Raw genomic sequence first — 20,286 nt, 5'->3', positions numbered from 1 at the left:
TAAAACAGTCTCTAACTGGCGTGTGTTGCTATAGCAACCATTCTTCTTGCCCTCGTCAGAGTTGGCCAAAAAACCCTCTTTCATATGGTTGAGGAAAGACAGGATAGGTTTTTATACAGTTTATGGGATATACACACTAGAGGATAGTTTAAGAAAGTTGGAGAGTGAAATTGAAAATGAGAACGAGGACATGAGAGAGATTGAAAATAACAAGAAAAGGAAGAAGAATAGATTAAGTTACCGAAGCAAATTCAGTCAGAAATCGAGAAAAGAGGAGACGTATCTCGTTGGGATGATAATCATGACAAACACAGACGGGATTTTCAAGAACCCACATGCGGTTGGAAAAACAGCAGTGCGATCGATCAGGATAACTAGAAATGGGATGGATGGTTAATACTGTGAAGTTGTTCCACTCCAGCAGATGGCGGTAATGCAACGTTTATTGTTGCCAGACGCCGTAAAACAAATCAGAAGAAGAAACGCAAAGTTGGCGCTCTTTCTTGGTGGGAACCTTTCTTCGCGGGACGGTTTACACCGGTGCACAAACGGTGAACCTTCACCCCTCGAACAGGTTTATTGTTTTGATTTAGCAGATTGTCTTTTCACGTGAATTGTAACAAGTGGGTCGACGGAAACAAATTTAAAAACCAGCAGCGCTCTGGACGATTTACTCAAACGCGTACAAACGATGTAAATAATGACCGTGTTGACGAGAAAACGGCGCTGTTGTTGACAAAGATGCTTTCTCCGAGATAAGCTAGTGTTAGCTGTGTGGCTAACGCAGCTACGTATCTTTGGTAACAACATGACGGTGATGAGGAGCAGCGGTGTGTAGGAGCGACCGACCACACACCTGATCGCGCCGATTTCCTTTTTGATTGCCAATCACTGATTTCCCGGATTGCTCCGTTTGTGTGTCTGGATAGCTATAAAACGGCTTTTCCAATCAAACAGAACAAAACGGATTACCTTTAACCAGCTGGTTATCTTCGAAGAGGTAAGTGTGCATCTTAGAAAAGCAGCTAGCTTACGTCACCGAGAGTGATACGTTTCTAAATGTAGTTGGTTGTATGTTTGTGATTTATGGTGTTCTCATATTTTGCTTCTATATTTTTTTACCTGACCTCCTGTCTATTAATCTGTGTTGCCCAGTAGGTTAATACTTGTAAAATGTGATTGCAGCGTTGGATATTTGCACCATTTCTTTTCAATGGGTGAGGAAAAGCCGGACACGCTGGACTTTGTGAAGGATTTCCAGGAGTACCTGAGCCAGCAGACTCAACATGTCAACATGATATCAGGCTCCGTCAGCGGCGTCAAAGAGGCGGACGAGCTGCCAGCCGGTAACGTTGACATGTTTACAGCTGCTCTGTATGAATTCAGCAGTTTGGTACCATTTGATTACGTTTATTTCAGGCAAACAGATGCCAGATGTACTTCTAACAATGACCTGATACGTGACTTCAGATACTTAACACTTGATGATTGTTATAGTAATGAATAATTGCTATAGTCATCTGTAGGGCTGCAACTATGTGTCGGTTAATAGATTAGTCGATTGACAGAAAATCAATCGCCAGCTATTTTGGTAACCTATACATTGTTTTTTTTTTTCATTCATTTTTTAAAGAAAAAAATGCAAAAAATTCTCTGGTCCCAGCTTCTCAAATGTGAATTTTATCTGGTTTCTGTAGTCCTTTTATGATAGTAAACTGAATATCTCTGTTGTTTGGAACAAAAAAAGACATTTTAGGTTGCATCTTGGGCGTTGGGAAACAGTGATTGACATTTTTCACCATTTTCTGCCATGTTAAAGACCAAACAGTTAATTGATTTATTGAGAAAATAATCAGCCTTAGTAATCAGGCATGGTCATCCTTATCCACATGATTCTACAATACATATGTGATCAGTTATTATTAGTTATGGTTACAACTTCAGTGCCAATGTCCTGCTTGTATTACATTGTGACATGTTATCAGCAATAAGTAGCATAGTGTAAGAGTGTTGTACCACAGGGTATTGTAAACAACTAGACTGGAACATAAATCATCATTGCTGGATCATATGTTTCTCTAGATAGTGAAGTAAAGTCAGATTTTGTATGGAATGTCATGTCCTACTTTCTTAGCATAAATTATTTACCTCTGTAAATGTCCCTGTATGCAGACTGCAGTCAGAATGGGCTGGATCACCCTGCAGTGGACATGTCACTGGAGGACAACTCAGGGATCCTAGTGGATGGTTTTGAGAGGACCTATGATGGCAAGCTCAAGTGTCGATACTGCAACTATGCCACCAGAGGCACAGCGCGACTCATTGAGCACATCCGAATTCACACAGGTAAGTGTTAATAGTTGACTTTCAGATTAATTTTCACAAGGTTTTATTATTTAGCCTGTTTTCTTTGATCAAACAGGAGAGAAACCTCACCGCTGCCACCTCTGTCCATTTGCTTCGGCCTACGAACGCCACCTGGAGGCCCACATGAGATCACACACAGGCGAGAAGCCTTACAAGTGCGAGCTGTGCTCCTTCCGCTGCAGTGACCGTAGCAACCTGTCACACCATCGCCGCAGACGCCACAAACTCCTGCCAATGAAAGGTGCTCGCTCACTTTCCCATAAGAAGATGTTAAGTGTCTTGCAGAAGAAGGCCAGCTCACTGGGCTATGGCCGCCGACTCCTCATCAACTTCAGCCCCCCATCTATGGTGGTGCACAAGGCTGACAATGTGAATGACTACTCCCATGAACTACCCCACTTACGTCAGGAGACCTATGATAATCAGAGTCAGGCAGGCGAGGACGGGATCTCCGCGAATCAAAATCATCATCACCATGATATGGTCATGGATAACCCCCTGAACCAGCTGTCCACCCTGGCAGGCCAGTTGGCCAGCCTCCCTTCAGAGTCCCAGGCCCAGACTCAACCTCCCATGTCTCCCGGAGCCGAGTCTATTGTCGACGAGAAGCCTTTCCTCATCCAGCAACCCCACCCTGCCACAGCTCCTGTGGCTGTCACAGCCAGCATGGCCCATGCCTCCTCCTCTTCCCCAATCACCCCAGAACCCCGAGCTCCGCCACACAGCAACTGCAGCCCTGGAGGGGGACCCTGCAGCGAGCACAGTGGGCGCACCAGTACCCCTAGTATCTCCAACAGCCAACCCAGTACACCAGTCCCAGGCCTGTCTGCCCCACTCCAGGACCCCCACATGCTGCATCACTGCCAGCACTGTGACATCTACTTTCCCGACAACATCCTGTACACCATCCACATGGGCTGCCATGGCTACGAGAACCCATTCCAGTGCAACATCTGCGGATACAAGTGCAAGAGCAAGTATGACTTTGCCTGCCACTTTGCCCGCGGGCAGCACAAGTAAAGTGAATGAATGAGGAAAAGAACTTTAAACGGACAGCTTTGTTTTATTAATTCCATAGTAATTTTATTTATTGGTCTTTTACTTGGCCTTGATGTAGCCTAGCCTTTTGAAAGTTGTACTTATACAGGAAAATTCAACATTCAGATGGTTTCTTTTGTATAATTAATGGTGCCCATTCAAGTGTATTATAAAGGGATGATCAGTGTTTTCCACAGGTTGAGAATTTACTTGTGGTGGTGAAGGGAGTCACTTTCATTGGCTATCAGAAAAACACCTCCCTAACTTGGAAGTTAGCAAGACTAATATTTGTCACCTTATTTAATGTAGTAAGTTACCAAATTTACATTAACCATTGGTTTTTACAAATCCATTCTTTAGAAGTGCAATGCTGTGCAAATGTTGGAGGGTCTCAAAAGCACATAATCTCAGCTGATGGGCAAACTGTTCAAATACGTCTGCATTTTTAAACACAATGCCATGCAGGCCTAACATAACTGACAAAATAAAGCCAAGCAGGACGTTTTTTTCAATCTATATGGTGATTTTAATACACTACTGAGGTCACTGGAAACCAGTGGCTGCAGGAAGGGGCTCATGTGGCTCAGGAGGTAGAGCAGGTCATCCACTAATTGCAGGTTCCCTGCTCCTCCTGTCCATATTTTGAAGTGAATTTGAGCACTTTCCTTCTGAGTGACTTTTGATGCACAAAAAATGCAGGTGTAGTCCTTTTTTTGATAGGACACACTATAGATTTTGACGAAATCAGACACATCCATTTGCTAAAATTAATGTTTTTATTGACATCCTTGAACATCACCTGATGGAGGACTGTAGCTCACCTGTGCCTGCCAAAGAAGTTAAGGGGCGAGGAGCTGCTCATATAGCAAAATGGCTCTTACACTCAATAGCATCTCCCATTTGAAAAACTACAAAATGCAAACAACAAATAAACAAATCTATATGAGTGGGCCACCCAAATAAATTCTCAACACTCCTGTAGCTATATCTAAAGATTGCTCTGATGATACTAACACAGGAGTGACACTGTTGGCCTAGAGTGATCTTACTTGAGCCTTGTTGAAATTATTTCAGTGCTTTGATGCATTACAACTATTTCTTTGCAGTGCCTGACAGATTCACTTTCTTGTGTGTCCAAGATCAAGAGGACTGTTACTTTGAAGTTTAACAGATATTATTACAATATCCTATTCTTCTTCTTTGCCCAGGACCATAAGAAGAAGGTTTTTGCCATTGTAGTTTTCTATGGTAGCCATGATTTTGCCAAAATTCTGCTCCATGAATGCTGCTACGTAACTTTGGAATCAATGCCAGCTGTGGCATCCACAGTAAAACCTGGCCAAACTTTATATCAGTGGTTTTTGGTCAGCCAGCTAACACGTTAACTAGATTGTATTGAAGTCGTATTATTTTTGTAGTTCCTCCACACAGTGCCCTTCCGTTACCAGCACGTTACGGCAACTTCACTGTTTTTTTTGTTAAATTATGTTAAATTACATTATATCACATTCTGATATTTTGATATTGTATGAAGTCACTTTGATATCCAGTATCTTCATGTTTAGGACAGAATCACAATGTCTTGTGTGACATGTGAACACTTTTTCAGAAATTGCCACGTAGCACAGGGGATGCCACGTTTTAGCCTTTTGTGATAACACACACTGAGATTCCCCATCGATCATATGGATCCCAGTGCTTTTCTGAATATTTACTGCGTATTGTATTCTGAGTGGTTGGATAGATGTTCAGTGTAAAAAGAAAAAAAAACATGTTGCAGTAAGACTGCTACTTTAGCAAGATTGTTCTTTGTCTCGGGTACTGTTGTCTGTTGCTTAGCAACATGTGTGAAGAACATAGTTACTGTTTTTAGGACCACCTCTTTGTCACCATGCTTACCAGTAATAGGGGCATCCAGTAATGACTGCCTTATGTTCTCTCAGTGTGTCGTAGGTTCATAGGTAATGGTGAACGTTGAAGCCTTTTGGCGATCACTCTCTCCCTCTGGGATGGCAAATCATTTTATTGTGAGATGGATTAATCTAACTAATTTATAAGTAAAGTGTTTTCTAACAGAGCTGTGCTGTCTTTTGTTTTCATTTTCTCCATCTGCTTTGCATTCATATCACAAATATTTATCCTGGGACATTAATACTTGAAGTTCATTTACAAGTATGACATAATGAAATACACAAACACAGATTGTCTTTTGATGATGCTTTTAATCAGGTAATGAGATAAAGAGAAAATGTTGAGTATAATTCAGTGTCACCATAAACACAACAACAAGAGCTGTAATGATTAGTAAAAATGATCGAAGCAGCTCATTGCAGTATGAAGTTACACCTTGTCCTCCTTATGCGCCCCGTCTTCCTTTTTCTTAAGGTCTAGAAATGACAAGAAATAATTGTATGATGATCATGTATGATTATCATTATACAATAAACACAGGAGATAACTTCTTGTTTCCAGCCCAACAGAATTCTTTCATTAATCCTCTATTGGTATAAAAACCAGGTGAAAATGTGTACAGACCTTTAAGTTTGATGGGACCCAGGACCAGAGTCTGGCTGTCGTGTTCTGACCCCAGGTCTCTGGCCTGTCGTCTGTTGCAGCCGTGGCGGCAGCGGGAATTGTAGTCAGAAGCTTGGCATATCAGGACCTTGCACTGGATGTATACAGACTCTGTGGCTCGCAGGAACTTGAAGGACTTGAATGCAAAACGGGCGTAGGGATGGGTACCAGTGAGGTAAGCCCGGTAGGTGCTGTCAATGGAACATCTGAAAGTGCAACAGAGACATTGTGACTGCAGAATACAGGTACTATGAATATGTAAGTAACACAGATCTCAGAAATCAGCCTATAACACTCAAGATCTTTCAGCTTACCCGTTACGGACCAGGTCGTAGGATCTGGTCTGGAAATCATGGGGTGATGGTGAGGCCACACAGGTGTCAAGGTAAACGACCAGGGAAGAGTCACCCCTTCTCAAGTCCACTTGGACATACAGGTTCTGGTTCAGTGACACCTCGTATGGAACTTGAGACACCTGACAGAAGAGAGTGTAAAAGCAATGTCGTTATGGCTGCTCTGTTGAACTGTAATGTGCATGTACATGTGTTATGAAGTAGTTCCAATATTAATTTATTTATGAACAGACACCACTTTACTACCTGAAGAAAAAAGTTTTCACACCTTGTAGTAGAAGCTGCTGGATGTGTAGAAAGCCATGCTGGTATTGAATCTGCCTGTGCCTGTAATGCTGCTGTTATCATGATGATTGACGACATACATAATCTGCGACACTGAGTCTTGCTCCATTCGACAGGCAACGTTCAGCTTTAAGTGAGTCTGGCGCGTGATCTCTCCGTAACTGGAGGTGTAGGCACGGAGAGTGTTGGTGTACACGGCTCTGCCATTCTCAAACTGTTCCAAGTAGAAGATATTGGAAAAAATGTCAAGATTTCTGTAATGTCTGCATCAAAGTCCCTACCATCACAGTAATTTGTGTGAGAATTCTTAGAAAGTTTTCAGAAGGCGGTGAGTTGTCTACCTTTCGAACGGTGCCACAAGTGTTAATGGGGAAACTGAAGACCACCTGGTATGAGGAAACCTGGGGTCTGCAGTGTGGGTCGTTCACGTACAGACTGTGGCCGTCATAGCCGAGAGAGTTCAGGTAGCTCCTTTGAATCACAATGTTCATGTTGTCTGAGGAACAGTCCACTCGACCTGACAAAGGACCATGTTCACAAGATATTTACAACTTGACTGATTTTCAGGATGAAGGTGTAAGATTATACAATGTTTTAAGTAGGGATGGCACTGGTGGTCAGTCAGTTGGCTGGATTACCACTTTTGTCAAAACTGAAATATCTCAATAACTATTGGATGGATTGCCATGAAATTTTGTATAGACATTCATGGTCCCCAGTGGATAAATTGATTTTGGTTATTCCTTTCTCACAACCATGAGGTTTAGATTTGTGGTTTTGAGCAAAAAGCCTTGACAACTATTGGATAGACTGCTATGAAATGTGGTATAGATATTCATTTTGCATCCAGTGCCACCATCAGGTAAACATGTTTAATTTGTCCAATACTGTGGTTTATGACCAAATATGTGGAAAGCCGACATCCTATTAGCCTCAGCTGTACTTTGTGTTTAGTGGTAATTAGCAAATGTTGGCATGCTAACACATTAACACACACACTATTACATGCTACACGTCAACATGTTAACATGCTAATTTACAGTATTATGGTTGATTTAAGGATGTACTACTAGGGTGACATTTAAAGTATTACTGCAATGATTGTTTTGCACTTGCATAAAGTTGAAAGAATCAAAACAGATTAAATAAAACGGTTGCAGCAAAGGCAAAAATATCCTAACTTTTAGTCACTAGAATGTGACTAAAACTGTCGTAGTACATTACTCCAAAACTGTTTAATCCTACATTTCCTACAATACAACCAATAGCATCTTTTTGTAAAATCCTCTCCACGTGGTTAATTCTTAAATCTTACAAACTTCTGTTATAAACAGTAGACATTATACAGTTATGACATGACAAGTTCCTCTTGAAATAAAATGATGCACAAGAGCTAAGTCAGTCCCCGACATGTAACACACATATAACAACTATATCAAAACTAGACGTCTTAAATCTACCACAATTTTACCTGAGCTTGGTTGCAGAGAGCTCATGAACTCAGCCTTGAATCCTCGGCCGACCACTGAACTGTCAGTGCGGAAGAGCACAGTCATGTAGTTGGAGGAGGAGTAGAAAGAGCTCTGACTGTCATTGCACACTTTTCCCAGAAATTGTGAATTAACAGACGGCCCATCATAGATTGCAATGTAGTCACAGGTGCAGCAGTTCTCCAATCTGTTTTTTAAAAAGATGATAAAAGCCATAAATCACTGACTTATTGAAGTAAAACTCAAAAGAATAGTTTAGTTGAGAGCCTTATTCTGTAATTGGTAGGTATTTTTCCCACAAGTTAATGATATTCTTGAAATATAGTACGTGATAATGCCACTTATTTATAATAATAAAGTATATAAAAGTATAAAAGTAGTCTACTCTTCACTCACTGCAGGTATGTGAATGCCAAGTAGATTCTTTGGTCATACGATGCTCTGAGCTGCCAGACACAGTAGGCATGGTCGTGGTAGTAATTGGGATGGTTGGGGCTGGAGATGTTACCAGAGCCATACAAGTGGCCTCCACAGGGTGTTTCTGAAGAAGCACAAAATTACATAAGAATCACTGCAATTAACTATATTTGCTGCAGGCTAATTTTGTACACTGAGGATCCTACCTGTGCCTGATATGTCGGTTGTATATGAGCAGTAGGCTGTTTAAAAAAAAAATTAAAAAAAATATGGATTTCATTAGTGTGATCATAGTGAACAGTGGCTTCTCTGCCGAGCTTTGAGGGACATATACTTACAGTAGTAGTCATAACAACAGTTTCCATTGTATTCACAAGAGCTTGAGCAGGAGCAGCTTCCCAGGTGCCTGCCGCAGTTGTATTGACATGAGGGCTGAGCTGGGAGACACAGGAGGATATGAAAACATTTCAACAATTGGTGATATGGTTTATTCTTTTATATTTAGGTTGTTGACAGGGTTTTCTTACCTGTGGTTTCAATGGGTAAGTCAGTGGTTGACAGGCAGTAAGCTACATGACAGAGAGAGGAGAATAAAGTGATCACTATCTCTTCGTACTGTGTAAAACACACATTCCGATACACCTACTGTTTATTCTGCAACTGTGATTAACAAATATTATCACATCATGTCCACATAAGCAGTGAGGAATTTGACGGACTTCAGCAAGAGAGGGACGCAGAACCTGTAAATGCTGTTGATTTGTTAGGACTTGACACTTACAGTAGTAGTCATAGCAACAGGTGCCATAGTATTGACAAGAGCTCGAGCAGGAGCAGCTTCCCATGTTGTAGCCGCAGTTGTATTGACATGAGGGCTGAGCTGGGAGACACAGGAGGATATGAAAACATTTCAACAATTGGTGATATGGTTTATTCTTTTATATTTAGGTTGTTGAGAGGGTTTGCATACCTGTGGTGTCAATGGGTAAGTCAGTGGTTGACAGGCAGTAAGCTACATGACAGAGAGAGGAGAATAAAGTGATCACTATCTCTTCGTACTGTGTAAAACACACATTCCGATACACCTACTGTTTATTCTGCAACTGTGATTAACAAATATTATCACATCATGTCCACATAAGCAGTGAGGAATTTGACGGACTTCAGCAAGAGAGGGACGCAGAACCTGTAAATGCTGTTGATTTGTTAGGACTTGACACTTACAGTAGTAGTCATAGCAACAGTTGCCATAGTATTGACAAGAGCTCGAGCAGGAGCAGCTTCCCATGTTGTAGCCGCAGTTGTTTCGACATGAGGGCTGAGCTGGGAGACACAGGTTGATGTTGACATTACTGCTTATTACTTAAAAAACGTTACATATCAAGAACTTTAAGGTAAATTAGGTGTAGCTTGAGAAGTTTTTATACCTGTGATGTATGGATCCATAGTAGTTGTTGAGCAGTACGCTGCATGACGGAGAGAAAAATAAAGGTTATTCCTTTCTTACTTCCTTTTTCTTAACATATTCACCATGTACTCACCAATCACTTTATTAGGAGCTGTGCAATCTAATGCAACCACCATATTAACACACATGAGGGGAGCAAAATACTAGGAACACCTTTAAATATAATGCACTCCAGTACACCACCACCACCCACTATTACCTCATTAATAAACATAAAGTAGAATTATTACCTTTCTGACAATATCAACAAAACCGAAAATGTATGAACTTCATAAAAGTAGAATTTATGGCAAAGCTGTTGTATTGGATTGCATTAGATTGAACAGGTGTTCCTAATAAAGTGCTTGGTGAGTGTAGACCATTTTACTGCTACAGCCTGGTTTTACCTCCATAATCTGGACAACAGTTCCCACCGTATTCGCAGCCTGAATAACAAGAGCAGGTTCCAACCTGGTAGCCACAGTTGTATCTGCAGGAACCTTGAGCTACAGAAAGAACAGATAAAACAATTCCCATCACTGAAAACACATAGTTTAGGTTGATCTCTTCAGGGTTGTAATAGGATTTCTTTTGGTTTTTATTGTTATTAAAATTCTAGATATCATTAAAATGGTGATACTACATATTTTGTAAAATGCATAAACATCTTGATCATAATCATTGTGACTTACAGACAACATGGTAGTTAGCTCGAAATCCTTTGTCGTTAACACTACCATCAGTCCGGAATCGCACAGTTAAATAAGCACCGGTGGAGTGGAAGGTGACATTGTTGTCACACACCTTCCCAAGAATCCTGCTACTGGTACTGGAACCATCATAGACGTAAATATAATCAAAAGGGCACGATGCTTGATTCTCCATTCTGTGATAAGAGCAAAAGAAGAACAGAGGATTGAACATAGAGCCACAAATGATATAGCAGAAGCAGTTAGAGATTACAGGGGAATGTTTTTATCACATTCATCACAACTTTCATTAATCTTTTAATCATCCAAACCACATGTGAACCAACACGCATCTGAGTTGATAATTCTTGTTGGACTTACTCTATAGAAGGGAACTCCAGCTGTATGATTTGCCTGCCTGGTCTGATATACCATGTGCAGTGGGCGTTGTGTGGGTATGGGTTTGGATAGTTGGGGCTTTGAAAAGTGCCACTGCTGCCATACAGGTAGCCGCCACAGTCCCAACCTGAAGAAACATAGGATCATGAGAATGAGATGAAATTACTCATTAAGAATGGAAAAATGACAAATGACCAGAAGAAAGCAGATCACATGATACAGTGATGAAAAATGCAATCATACAAGTGAATTATTATTATTATTATTATTATGTTTTTTTTGTTTGTTTTGTTTTTGTCTTTTTTTTTTTAGAAAATTGGCCAATGAAGCTAAGAGGATTTGTCTCAGGTAGCACAATTACACAACAAAGGTCTGCAAGTTATCCAGACCTGTAAAATTTGTTTTCTTTTCTCTTTTTATAATGTTGTTGTCGTTATTGAATTGAATTTTCAGCCTGGAAAACCTCGGCTTTCTATTGGTCAGTATTCTCTGGCTTGATAGTTTAGAAACAAAGCCAAGTACACCCAGAAACACAATCTGACACTATACTTCTCGTTTTAGTGGCACTTAGTTTACCTGCGTCAGTGGTCCAGTAATAATCATCAGTCACACCAAATGTATATCTTGCATCCAATTCTGGAAAAGTTAAAAAGAGGAAACTCAGAGAGTACATTTGACACTTAAATGCAAGCGAAAACACATTCTCACTCAAACTGAAAATCATTTAAAAATAAGATAAAAGATATTTTAGGTATCCTGATAACCGGAAATCTATCTTTCCACCTTGGACACACTCAGTAAATGCCACTGATTTAACTGAAAGTGTTGGTTAAAACCATCTGAAAGCAACACATCAAGCCATTTAGATTTCACATTTTAGATGTATGCTGGATAATTAAAAATGTAGTTTTTTAAGTAACTATGTACCTTGAGATTTTGGTGGTGCTGTATTCGCCTCCTCAGTTGTTGGGGGGAGACCAGCACCTGATGGATTATGACAAAAGCAAACCAAAAAGGAGTTCATAGTACATATGTCGCTTAAAGACCAGTGACAGCACAAGTAAAAATATCTAAAAAAAAGTACAACCATATAGACAAAATATCAAAACACATACTGAAAACTGCTCAAACTAATGTTGCCCAGAACTGCCCTAAAAATAAAAATGCAAAACTGATATTTTGAATGAAAAATACACAAACCGATAAGAAAGTAGTGGACAATACCTTGCACTCCATGTGAGGTGATCACGCTGCAAAGAACCAAGAGAGTCCACATGGTGAATTCTTTCATCTTCGAACCTGAACATGCAACAATGCTGAACATGACAGCTTATATACCCTGTAGCCAACAGAGACTCTGATGTAGCACCCATAAAGTTTCTTATGTCACTGAATGTTATAGATTACTCAGTAATCATTGGGCATGAGAAACACACAGTTGGTTAACTATCATAAAGAGTTTGCAGTACATGTTCACCTCTAGTTTCAGGATGTGTTTTAAGGTATTTGCTTAAGATATACAGTGAAACTTCATAATGGGTTTTGGGAACTTGCAATTGAGCAGCTAATAAAGTATACCCAATAATGATCTTACATGTGTAACTGACATCTGCTACACTAATTGTGACTGAATATTGTCATTACACCCTGTTGCATAAGTTGCACCATTTTACAGTAAAATTGTGTGCTCATATGGGCAACGCTTCACTGAACTCCAAACATTTGTACATTTTTATTTTAGAACTAGTACAAAAACTATAATACAGATGCAGCGTAATGTATGTTAAAGCCCTTCAAATTAAACCTCACCATTCAGTAGCCTGGGACAGTCCTGCACACGTATTGTATAAGTTAAGGACTTGATTTTTTAATGATAAAAAATGCATCATTTTTGCAGCTGAAGATTCACATATTCTTAAAAAAAAACTGTTCTTGTGTTTGTGTTTCAATGGCAAATTATGTCATAGTTATCAACAGTCAAAGGACAAAATTATATACATTTATTTTTTAGCCATGGTAGTGTGTGTCTCTCATGTTGGCAATTAAGCTCAGTCACTCAGTCACTCACCACTTTGGCCTGAAATATCTTAGCAACTATTGGATGGACGGTCAATTTTCTACAGACATTCATCGTCCCCAGAAGATGAATCCCTCTTATTTGAGATTGACGTTTGTCTTTGGATGAATTGCCCTAAATTTGGTACAAACATCCTGCCCCCCTCAGGATGAATTAGTGCTATCAGGTCCAAATTTTACACTTTTGTTTACAACCAAATACCTGCAAAATTACCGACATTCAGCCTCAGCTGTAGTGTTATAGCGCTAATTAGCAAATGTCAGCATGCTAACACACTGAACTAACATGGTGAACATGGTAACAATTGTACCAGCTAAACATCAGCATGTTAGCATTGTCAGTGTGAGTAAGTCAGCATGCTAACATTAGCATTTAGCACTGCTGTAGCCTTCATAAGCCTCTAAGAGCCACTAGCATGGCTGTAGACTTTTAGTCTTGATATTTTAAGTCAGTAGTGTTTACTGAAAATCAATATTTTTAAATATGTATATACAGTAGGCTATATTGGCATATAAACTCACCAAGCACTTTATTAGGAACACCTGTGCCATCTAATGCAATCCAATTCAACAGCTCTGCCATAAATTCTACTTTTACGAAGCTTATACATTTTCAGTTTTTGTCAGTAAAAGTATAAAATATTTAAATAAGTATATGAAATATGGTGTATATATAAACACACCATATACATAAAAGTGTTTGAAACACTCCAAACACACATTATTATAATACATCTTAAGTACTATAAGTTGATGAGAGACCAGAAAAGATGAATGAATATTGTTTTATTAGTTTTACATTGTTAATAGATTAAATTTTACAAATATCCATCTTATTTCATTTTTATCTTAAGACTCTTCACTTAGCGTTATGACTTTATTAATATAACAGTGTTTAGAAAAGATAAAATCGGGGCCATAAAACAATCGACACAATACACTGTTTCTCTTTCTGATCAGAAAATCTTGTCTACCTTGCCTTGTTTAATCAGGTGTGTGTGAAGGATTTTCCCTGTTACATTCACGGATGTCCCTTTTTAATAGCAAGCGTGAACTGCGTGGCATAGTACACATGTTTACCCGCCTATAAAGAACATTTGAAAGCTGTTTGCTCTTTTCCCACGACACATTTCCAAATCCATCTTTTGAAGAGTGTCAGTTTGATTGTGACACGAGAGAAAGATAAAGGGAGGATATAAGAGACATTGTTTTTATTTATAAACATACATTTGCATTTATTGGACATTTCATTACTTCTTGATTTAGAAGGGGCTCATCAAAATAAAAATGCAGGTCAGCAAAATGGTTTAATGATGTAAAATTATAGTAAACAGTAAAAATGCACTAATGACATGGAATGAATAATGTGATAAGTACAATAAAATAAAATAATATCCACATGAAATACAATACCAGTAAAAAGTTTGGACACATTTTATCATTCAAGTGAACGTGAAAGTATGTCCAAACATTTGATTGGAACTGTCAGAAAGTGAAACACAAGAGAAAGTTAATAGAGATGAAGACAGGATAACTTAACTTAGTAACATAATAGCAATATTAGCAGAAAAATAAATGTAAATCGTATTATTTACTAAGTTCTTAATTCATTTTAACTCCTGCAGTTTTGTTTTTTAGGGAGTTTTTCCTTATTTGAATTGAGGGTCTGAGGATAGAGGACGTTGTATTGCTGTACAGATTGTACAGCAACACAACGTCAACCTGAGGCAGTTTTGTGATTAATGATATTAGGCTATACAAATAAAAAATGACTTGATGTGACTTTTTGCCTTCCATCTCATAAGAATATAAGTAATTCAGGTTTGCTGCGAGACTTGAGACTTGTTTACTTGATACGCGTTCAACTCCTTTGTTTGTGCAAAATTACAAAGAACATACGTAATTTATCAAAAGCACTATTCCCCCATCACAAAGAAACATCTCCACAATATTGTGACATTTCAGTGAGTCACTCTCAAAAGACAGCAAACACAAACAAGCCAGGCTCTCCCAATGCTTCCCACTCCTCCTTTGTTGAAGTTGAGCTCTCCTTTCACCCCCTCCAGGATGTGCTTGCATCATCCTCCTAAAGTCAACATGTAGAGGGACATTGGGTGGTCTCTCTCTTCTCTCTGTCAGACCTATTTATCTATAGCAGTAGATCGTCAGTACAAAGCGGACTGTGAGTCATGGCAGCAGAGCCCCTGAGTCAATGCTGTTTTGGTTAATCAGTAACCAGAATGGGAGCACTGCGGCTGGCCGCCGAGGATTAAAGTAAGGGAGCAGAGGAGTCGGGACCTCACTCAGCAGCAGCAGCAGACACACACGGTAAGAGCAAACCTTATCTCAGTAATTGCCTTTTGATTGTGCAGTACTAACTTGTCAGGGATAAAGGAAAAAATGTGTTTAGAGTCCTATAATTGATAAGACTGATTCATTATATTCTTCATTACCATAAAATATTCTAAATGTCTAAAACTGTTGTGCAGCAAAGTGTGTCTTTTCAGCCTTTTCCCAGATAAGCTGAAACTTTTTAGTTTAATTTAAGGGTTCGCTACTTCATAATGATAAATAGTGCAACTTATTTCTGTGAAGTTACTACTTGAAGAGAAGTTTATTATGAATCAGATCATATGAAAAATTTAGTCTAAACTCTGGAGCTTGATAGAAAACATCTGTGATCATCAACCAGACTGTTTTCTGACCTCTGTCATCTTGTCATTGGGTACATAAGTAACCCACTTGCTTGTGTATCTGAGCATTGGAGTGTACAGGTTTCATTGATCAGGGACCAAGGCCATGTCCTGGGTGCATGTCCAAACAGAGGAAAATCTAGTGTTTGCTCATCTCCTCCAAGAGTCCACCAGTCCACATTTCTGCACGTTCAACTCAAAGGATAAAGTCCCATTTTTACATAAGAGCACTCAACCCAAATTATCTTCCTTCAAGTTAATGCATCCAAAATTATTCAAAAGGGTGAGAAAGTTGTCAGTTCAACTTAGAAGGAAAACTACAGTATTTTAATGAGTGTTGACTCTGCATTTGTCAGGAGCTCCTGTGACAAAACTATGAACTTGTCAATAGTCAAGCAAATTATTTATTTTCATTTTAATTTCATTTCATACAATTTGTATGTACAATTTATGATTTGAAACTTACATTTATTCATTCTACATATGTATTTATTTTGACATTGGTCAAAAGTGGCAAAATAAGTATCATATTTTCCAGTCACAGTCTGCACTGTGATACGTTCAGCGTGTAAATTTGTTTGTTTACTGTCTGAGCATGCCCAGATTGAGTCCCCAATCTGAGGATCCAAATAAACAATCAACAATATCCAAATGAGACATTCGTCTTATGTTAGTGAGGGAACACATACAAACACACACAGATGTGCGTAGATGCTCTTCATTATCTATGCGACCTCTGCCGTAGAGGGTAATGCCTGCTCTCATTCACTGACCAGCAGGAGAAAGGAAACACAAAGAGCAATCAATCAATCACTGACATGCTGCTCTATGTTCAGTGTTCCTGCCAGCCAATCCTGTCAGGGACAGAAAACCAGATCCAGCCAGATTCCTAACGAAAGCCACACTAATAGTGATGTAGCATTCACAGACTCCCCGATACTAAGTGATCTCATGCTCACGAAGGCTCAAGAGGTTATACATCTTAAACTAGAAATATCTGTCTTCCCCCACAGAAGGAATCATTTTAAGGTGACCACCAACAAAAGGTAAAATGCAGAGCCTGCGGTCGCCTATTCTAGTCCTCCTACTTGGCTGCTACCTATCAGGAAGTCAAGCCAACCGCGTCTACGTTCACCCCTTCTATCTCTTTGCCGGCGAAAACGTCAGCTGTGAGACCCTGCAGACCCAGACTGCCAAACCTCTGCAGACACTTCCTGTGGCACCCCTTGACATTGAAGTCCTGACACCGGACAGCAGGGATCCATCAAACCAGGATGGCCAGAGGCAGAATATCACGCAGAGAACAGCGGTTCTGGCAGAGCTGCTGAACTCTCTGGGCCTGAGGATGTACCAGGATCTCAGCAGCAAACAGCAAAGCACCAACACCCTCCTCTCTCCAGTCAACACCTTTGGATCCCTCGTCACCTTCTACTTGGGGGCCTCCAAGAAGACGGCAAGCTCATTCCAGGTCTTTACTTTTGATTTGTTCTTGTTGAATGAAGAGATGATTAATTCAGTCCTAACCCATTTATCAGATTATCAGGTCTCGTACTTTAATTCAAAGACACAAGCTTTTCCTAACCCACTTCTATTTTTCCAGCTTCTTCTTGGCCTGAGCAGTGGCACCGACCGAGAGGACTGTGTGTCCTTAGTGGACGGACACAAGGTTCTGAAGACCCTGCAGAGCATTAACTCTCTAGTGGACGATGGACCCAAAGATGAAATCACTACCCAGGTGTGGGCCTTCACTCGCCAGGACGCTCAACTATCCAAGGACTTTATTCAAGGCACACAAGACTTCTCAGACGCATCGTTCATCCGCGGCGTGGACTTCTCTAAACCACAGGAAGCTGAGCAGCTGATGAACAGCTTTGTGGACAAGACGTCAGACGGGAAAGTGAAGAGCATCTTCAAAGATCTAAACTCCAGCTCCAACGTTGTGTTCCTTACTTTCTTCAACTTCCAAGGTCTGTCTCTTCCGTCTCTCCGTCTTTTCTCTAGACTTCTGTAAAGTTGGGTTTTTTTTATAGCACATACATTTATAAAGACTTGCATCATAAGACTTGCTTCAATCTTAACCACACTGCCAGGATGATAATACTGAATCAACTACTCACTCTTACTTTAAATACAGCTGAAAAGTACAGTATGTGTGGCACCAAAAAATCTGACCACTTATTATCATCACAATCAGATTTGATTACTTTTACTATACAGTATAAAAGTACTGACAAACATACAGGGATTTGACTTTGTGCAGTTTGCCTTGATCTGTTCAAACAACAAATTGAAATCCTACAAAAATGTCACCACCTTACTTGATGGTCTGGTCGTGTGTGTTCAGGCAACTGGAGGACAGCCTTCCAGCCAGAGAAAACCTCCTTGCAGGAGTTTCACGTGGATGAAACGACCACAGTAATGACTCCACTGATGACCCACACGGGTCAGTACCACTACCTGAATGATAAGGTAAATCTTAGTTCAGGAGATCTGTCTTAATGTTGATTTGTTGGAGCTATTTTGTGTATTTCTACTTTACACATATTTCCACCTATAAAAAAAGTGAAATATTGGCAGAGTTTGCTCTTATCTTAATGACCGCACGCATCTGTAATAAATATTTTTGTTTGGTTACCATGAAGGTGCGGCGGTGCACAGTTGTGAAGCTGTCTCTGAGCAAACGGTCCTACATGTTGCTGGTCCTGCCTCACGAAGGGGCCAACCTCCACGATATAGAGTCTAAGCTGCGCACTGAAGTCATGTCTGACTGGCACCGGAGCCTCCAGGAAGGGTAAGAATTGTGCTTTTCCAAACTTTATCACTAAATTCAAATCAAGTATCACCCACAAATCATTTGACAAACTGTAAATCAGAATCATATCTTGTCTTGTAACCATTTTTAAAAAAATTTATCAACTTAATGTGACTTGCAACATTGCAACATTTCAATGGACAGTAATTGTGTAATTTCTGTTCAAATGTCACTTTTTCTTGGTGAATAGCTCACTTTTAAATACTGGATGTATTACAACTTATTGCATGGGACTTCTCTAATTATTACAATTTCATTTTTGATTATTTGTGATAACTGATCAAACCTACATACATCTAATTTAGAAGATATTAGCAATATTAATTACAATTGTCTATGTTTCTAAGATCTTTTTGGCGTTTATTATTTTTCATAATTTCTCCAAAACAAAACTTTTATCACTTTTGGTTTTTGACTGTAGAAACAGATCCAGGATATACAATATTTGCCATTTTATAGGTTAGTCAATCAATGATGTGTCATCATATCAAAGTAGAGCAAATGAGGCTAGGGATATTGAAGAATCAGGTACAATCCCATTTCAGTTCAAATACTTTTCATCTTAAATTTTAAAAGCAGTTTCCTTCTCATCCCTCCAGTCTGTTGGAGCTGTCGCTGCCGAAGTTCTCCATGTCCTCTGTGACTGATCTGCGTGACCTGTTGACCAACATGGATCCAGAAATAGAGGCCAAACTGTTGGGCTCCCAGGCTGAGTTCAGCCAACTCAGCAACACTAAACCTGTCACTATAGATAAGGTGAACAGGCTGCGTTGTCAAGTTGTCAAATCATAGTAAGAATCATTCACTGTGTGCATCATGAAGTTAACCTGCCGTCTCTGTCTCCTCTCAGGCAATCAACAAGGTGTCGTTTGAGATGTCAGAGGAAGGTGCGGAGCTTCAGGACAAGATCCAGGAAGAAGGCGTCCCTCTGAAGCTGTCCATCAACCGGCCATTCCTCTTCACTGTCATAGAAGGAGATTCTAACGCCATCCTCATGCTGGGAAAAATCACCAATCCGACACTCTAAAGTCATATCGTACTTAAAACCAACAAAAACCTCTGACATGAAAAATCTGACCTACTAGACCTATTTCTTTACTAAGTACTTTATCCCCTGCAGCTTGCGTTCCTTTAGTGGCTGATATCAATCATTTGTTTTGATCCTAACCTTGTTGTTTAACTGAATTAAAGGCCACATACAGTATATGAGGAATGAAGCACAGCCTCGTTCAAGAAGGATATTCTACAGTATTATTGTCTTTCACCACTGATCTCTCCACAAACTCAAAAACTGTTGGGAGTCACTGGGGAATCCTTTCTCAGTATTTATGAAAACTTGTTACTTTAAGCTGAGTTGTTTTCAAGCAGCTGGTTAAAATCCTAATTTTTTTCTGTAAAATTTATTATAGCAGAGTTCTGTACAGTATTTTTCAGTAGAGTAGGTACAGTAACCATGATTCTCTATGATGAAGACTAATACGTTGTATATTGTAACTAAGAGTTTATTTTTGTTTTGTTACGATTTGTGACTGCTGAAATAAAAAAAAAAGATTTCTCAATATGGTTGAAATGTCAAATGTGTTTATTTCATTGTTTGGGAACCATTTCAAAGCCTCTAATGAGTCTTGTATTAAGATTCATCACCA

The 20,286-nt window shown here is 39.6% G+C and overlaps 3 protein-coding genes across 9 annotated transcripts; 2 read left to right on the top strand and 1 right to left on the bottom strand.

Annotated features, from left to right (window-relative positions):
• Positions 1 to 26: 26 nt before the first annotated feature.
• ikzf5 (IKAROS family zinc finger 5) lies at positions 27 to 5,480 on the top strand. 3 transcript variants are annotated; one of them, XM_042432863.1, is made up of 4 exons: positions 27 to 1,000; positions 1,186 to 1,346; positions 2,173 to 2,346; positions 2,423 to 5,480. In XM_042432863.1, exons 2-4 carry the CDS (start codon positions 1,214 to 1,216, stop codon positions 3,385 to 3,387), a joined length of 1,272 nt encoding a protein of 423 aa, XP_042288797.1. In that variant the 5' UTR covers positions 27 to 1,000; positions 1,186 to 1,213; the 3' UTR covers positions 3,388 to 5,480. The 3 variants fall into 3 exon arrangements, with proteins under 3 accessions (XP_042288797.1, XP_042288798.1, XP_042288799.1); XM_042432864.1 differs by having other exon boundaries at positions 1,159 to 1,346; XM_042432865.1 differs by having other exon boundaries at positions 1,156 to 1,346.
• Positions 5,481 to 5,607: 127 nt separating this feature from the next.
• On the bottom strand, positions 5,608 to 13,688 carry cuzd1.2 (CUB and zona pellucida-like domains 1, tandem duplicate 2). Of its 3 annotated transcripts, none has more exons than XM_042432858.1 (21): positions 13,658 to 13,688; positions 12,284 to 12,358; positions 11,987 to 12,043; positions 11,636 to 11,695; positions 11,042 to 11,186; positions 10,664 to 10,857; positions 10,379 to 10,477; positions 9,952 to 9,990; positions 9,749 to 9,847; positions 9,495 to 9,536; positions 9,306 to 9,404; positions 9,052 to 9,093; positions 8,863 to 8,961; positions 8,731 to 8,766; positions 8,504 to 8,648; positions 8,089 to 8,294; positions 6,959 to 7,134; positions 6,601 to 6,831; positions 6,294 to 6,454; positions 5,941 to 6,185; positions 5,608 to 5,792 (listed from the first exon to the last, which is right to left on the bottom strand). In XM_042432858.1, exons 2-21 carry the CDS (start codon positions 12,348 to 12,350, stop codon positions 5,746 to 5,748), a joined length of 2,289 nt encoding a protein of 762 aa, XP_042288792.1. In that variant the 5' UTR covers positions 12,351 to 12,358; positions 13,658 to 13,688; the 3' UTR covers positions 5,608 to 5,745. The 3 variants fall into 3 exon arrangements, with proteins under 3 accessions (XP_042288792.1, XP_042288791.1, XP_042288789.1); XM_042432857.1 differs by lacking the exon at positions 13,658 to 13,688 and adding an exon at positions 13,128 to 13,316; XM_042432855.1 differs by lacking the exon at positions 13,658 to 13,688 and having other exon boundaries at positions 12,284 to 12,646.
• Positions 6,154 to 20,169, top strand: agt (angiotensinogen). 3 transcript variants are annotated; one of them, XM_042432861.1, is made up of 8 exons: positions 6,154 to 6,237; positions 15,368 to 15,463; positions 16,842 to 17,296; positions 17,429 to 17,795; positions 18,173 to 18,297; positions 18,471 to 18,619; positions 19,240 to 19,396; positions 19,491 to 20,169. In XM_042432861.1, exons 3-8 carry the CDS (start codon positions 16,880 to 16,882, stop codon positions 19,665 to 19,667), a joined length of 1,392 nt encoding a protein of 463 aa, XP_042288795.1. In that variant the 5' UTR covers positions 6,154 to 6,237; positions 15,368 to 15,463; positions 16,842 to 16,879; the 3' UTR covers positions 19,668 to 20,169. The 3 variants fall into 3 exon arrangements, with proteins under 3 accessions (XP_042288795.1, XP_042288794.1, XP_042288793.1); XM_042432860.1 differs by lacking the exon at positions 6,154 to 6,237 and adding an exon at positions 7,176 to 7,479; XM_042432859.1 differs by lacking the exon at positions 6,154 to 6,237 and having other exon boundaries at positions 13,889 to 15,463.
• The last annotated feature ends 117 nt before the right edge of the window (positions 20,170 to 20,286 follow it).

The sequence above is a fragment of the Thunnus maccoyii genome, chromosome 14 (assembly GCF_910596095.1).
Source record: "Thunnus maccoyii chromosome 14, fThuMac1.1, whole genome shotgun sequence".
NCBI lineage: Eukaryota > Metazoa > Chordata > Actinopteri > Scombriformes > Scombridae > Thunnus > Thunnus maccoyii.
This window is presented reverse-complemented; position numbering and strand designations above follow the sequence as displayed.

Coding starts and splice junctions, on each gene's coding strand:
- ikzf5 (XM_042432863.1), top strand. CDS start 1,214: ATGGGTGAGGAAAAGCCGGACACGCTGGACTTTGTGAAGGATTTCCAG. Junction 1,347..2,172: donor GGCGGACGAGCTGCCAGCCG/GTAACGTTGACA, acceptor CCCTGTATGCAG/ACTGCAGTCAGAATGGGCTG. Junction 2,347..2,422: donor GCACATCCGAATTCACACAG/GTAAGTGTTAAT, acceptor TTGATCAAACAG/GAGAGAAACCTCACCGCTGC.
- cuzd1.2 (XM_042432855.1), bottom strand. CDS start 12,383: ATGTTCAGCATTGTTGCATGTTCAGGTTCGAAGATGAAAGAATTCACC. Junction 8,295..8,503: donor TTGGCATTCACATACCTGCA/GTGAGTGAAGAG, acceptor TTTAAAAAACAG/ATTGGAGAACTGCTGCACCT. Junction 6,186..6,293: donor TACGACCTGGTCCGTAACGG/GTAAGCTGAAAG, acceptor TTGCACTTTCAG/ATGTTCCATTGACAGCACCT.
- agt (XM_042432861.1), top strand. CDS start 16,880: ATGCAGAGCCTGCGGTCGCCTATTCTAGTCCTCCTACTTGGCTGCTAC. Junction 18,298..18,470: donor ACCACTACCTGAATGATAAG/GTAAATCTTAGT, acceptor GTTACCATGAAG/GTGCGGCGGTGCACAGTTGT. Junction 18,620..19,239: donor CACCGGAGCCTCCAGGAAGG/GTAAGAATTGTG, acceptor TCATCCCTCCAG/TCTGTTGGAGCTGTCGCTGC.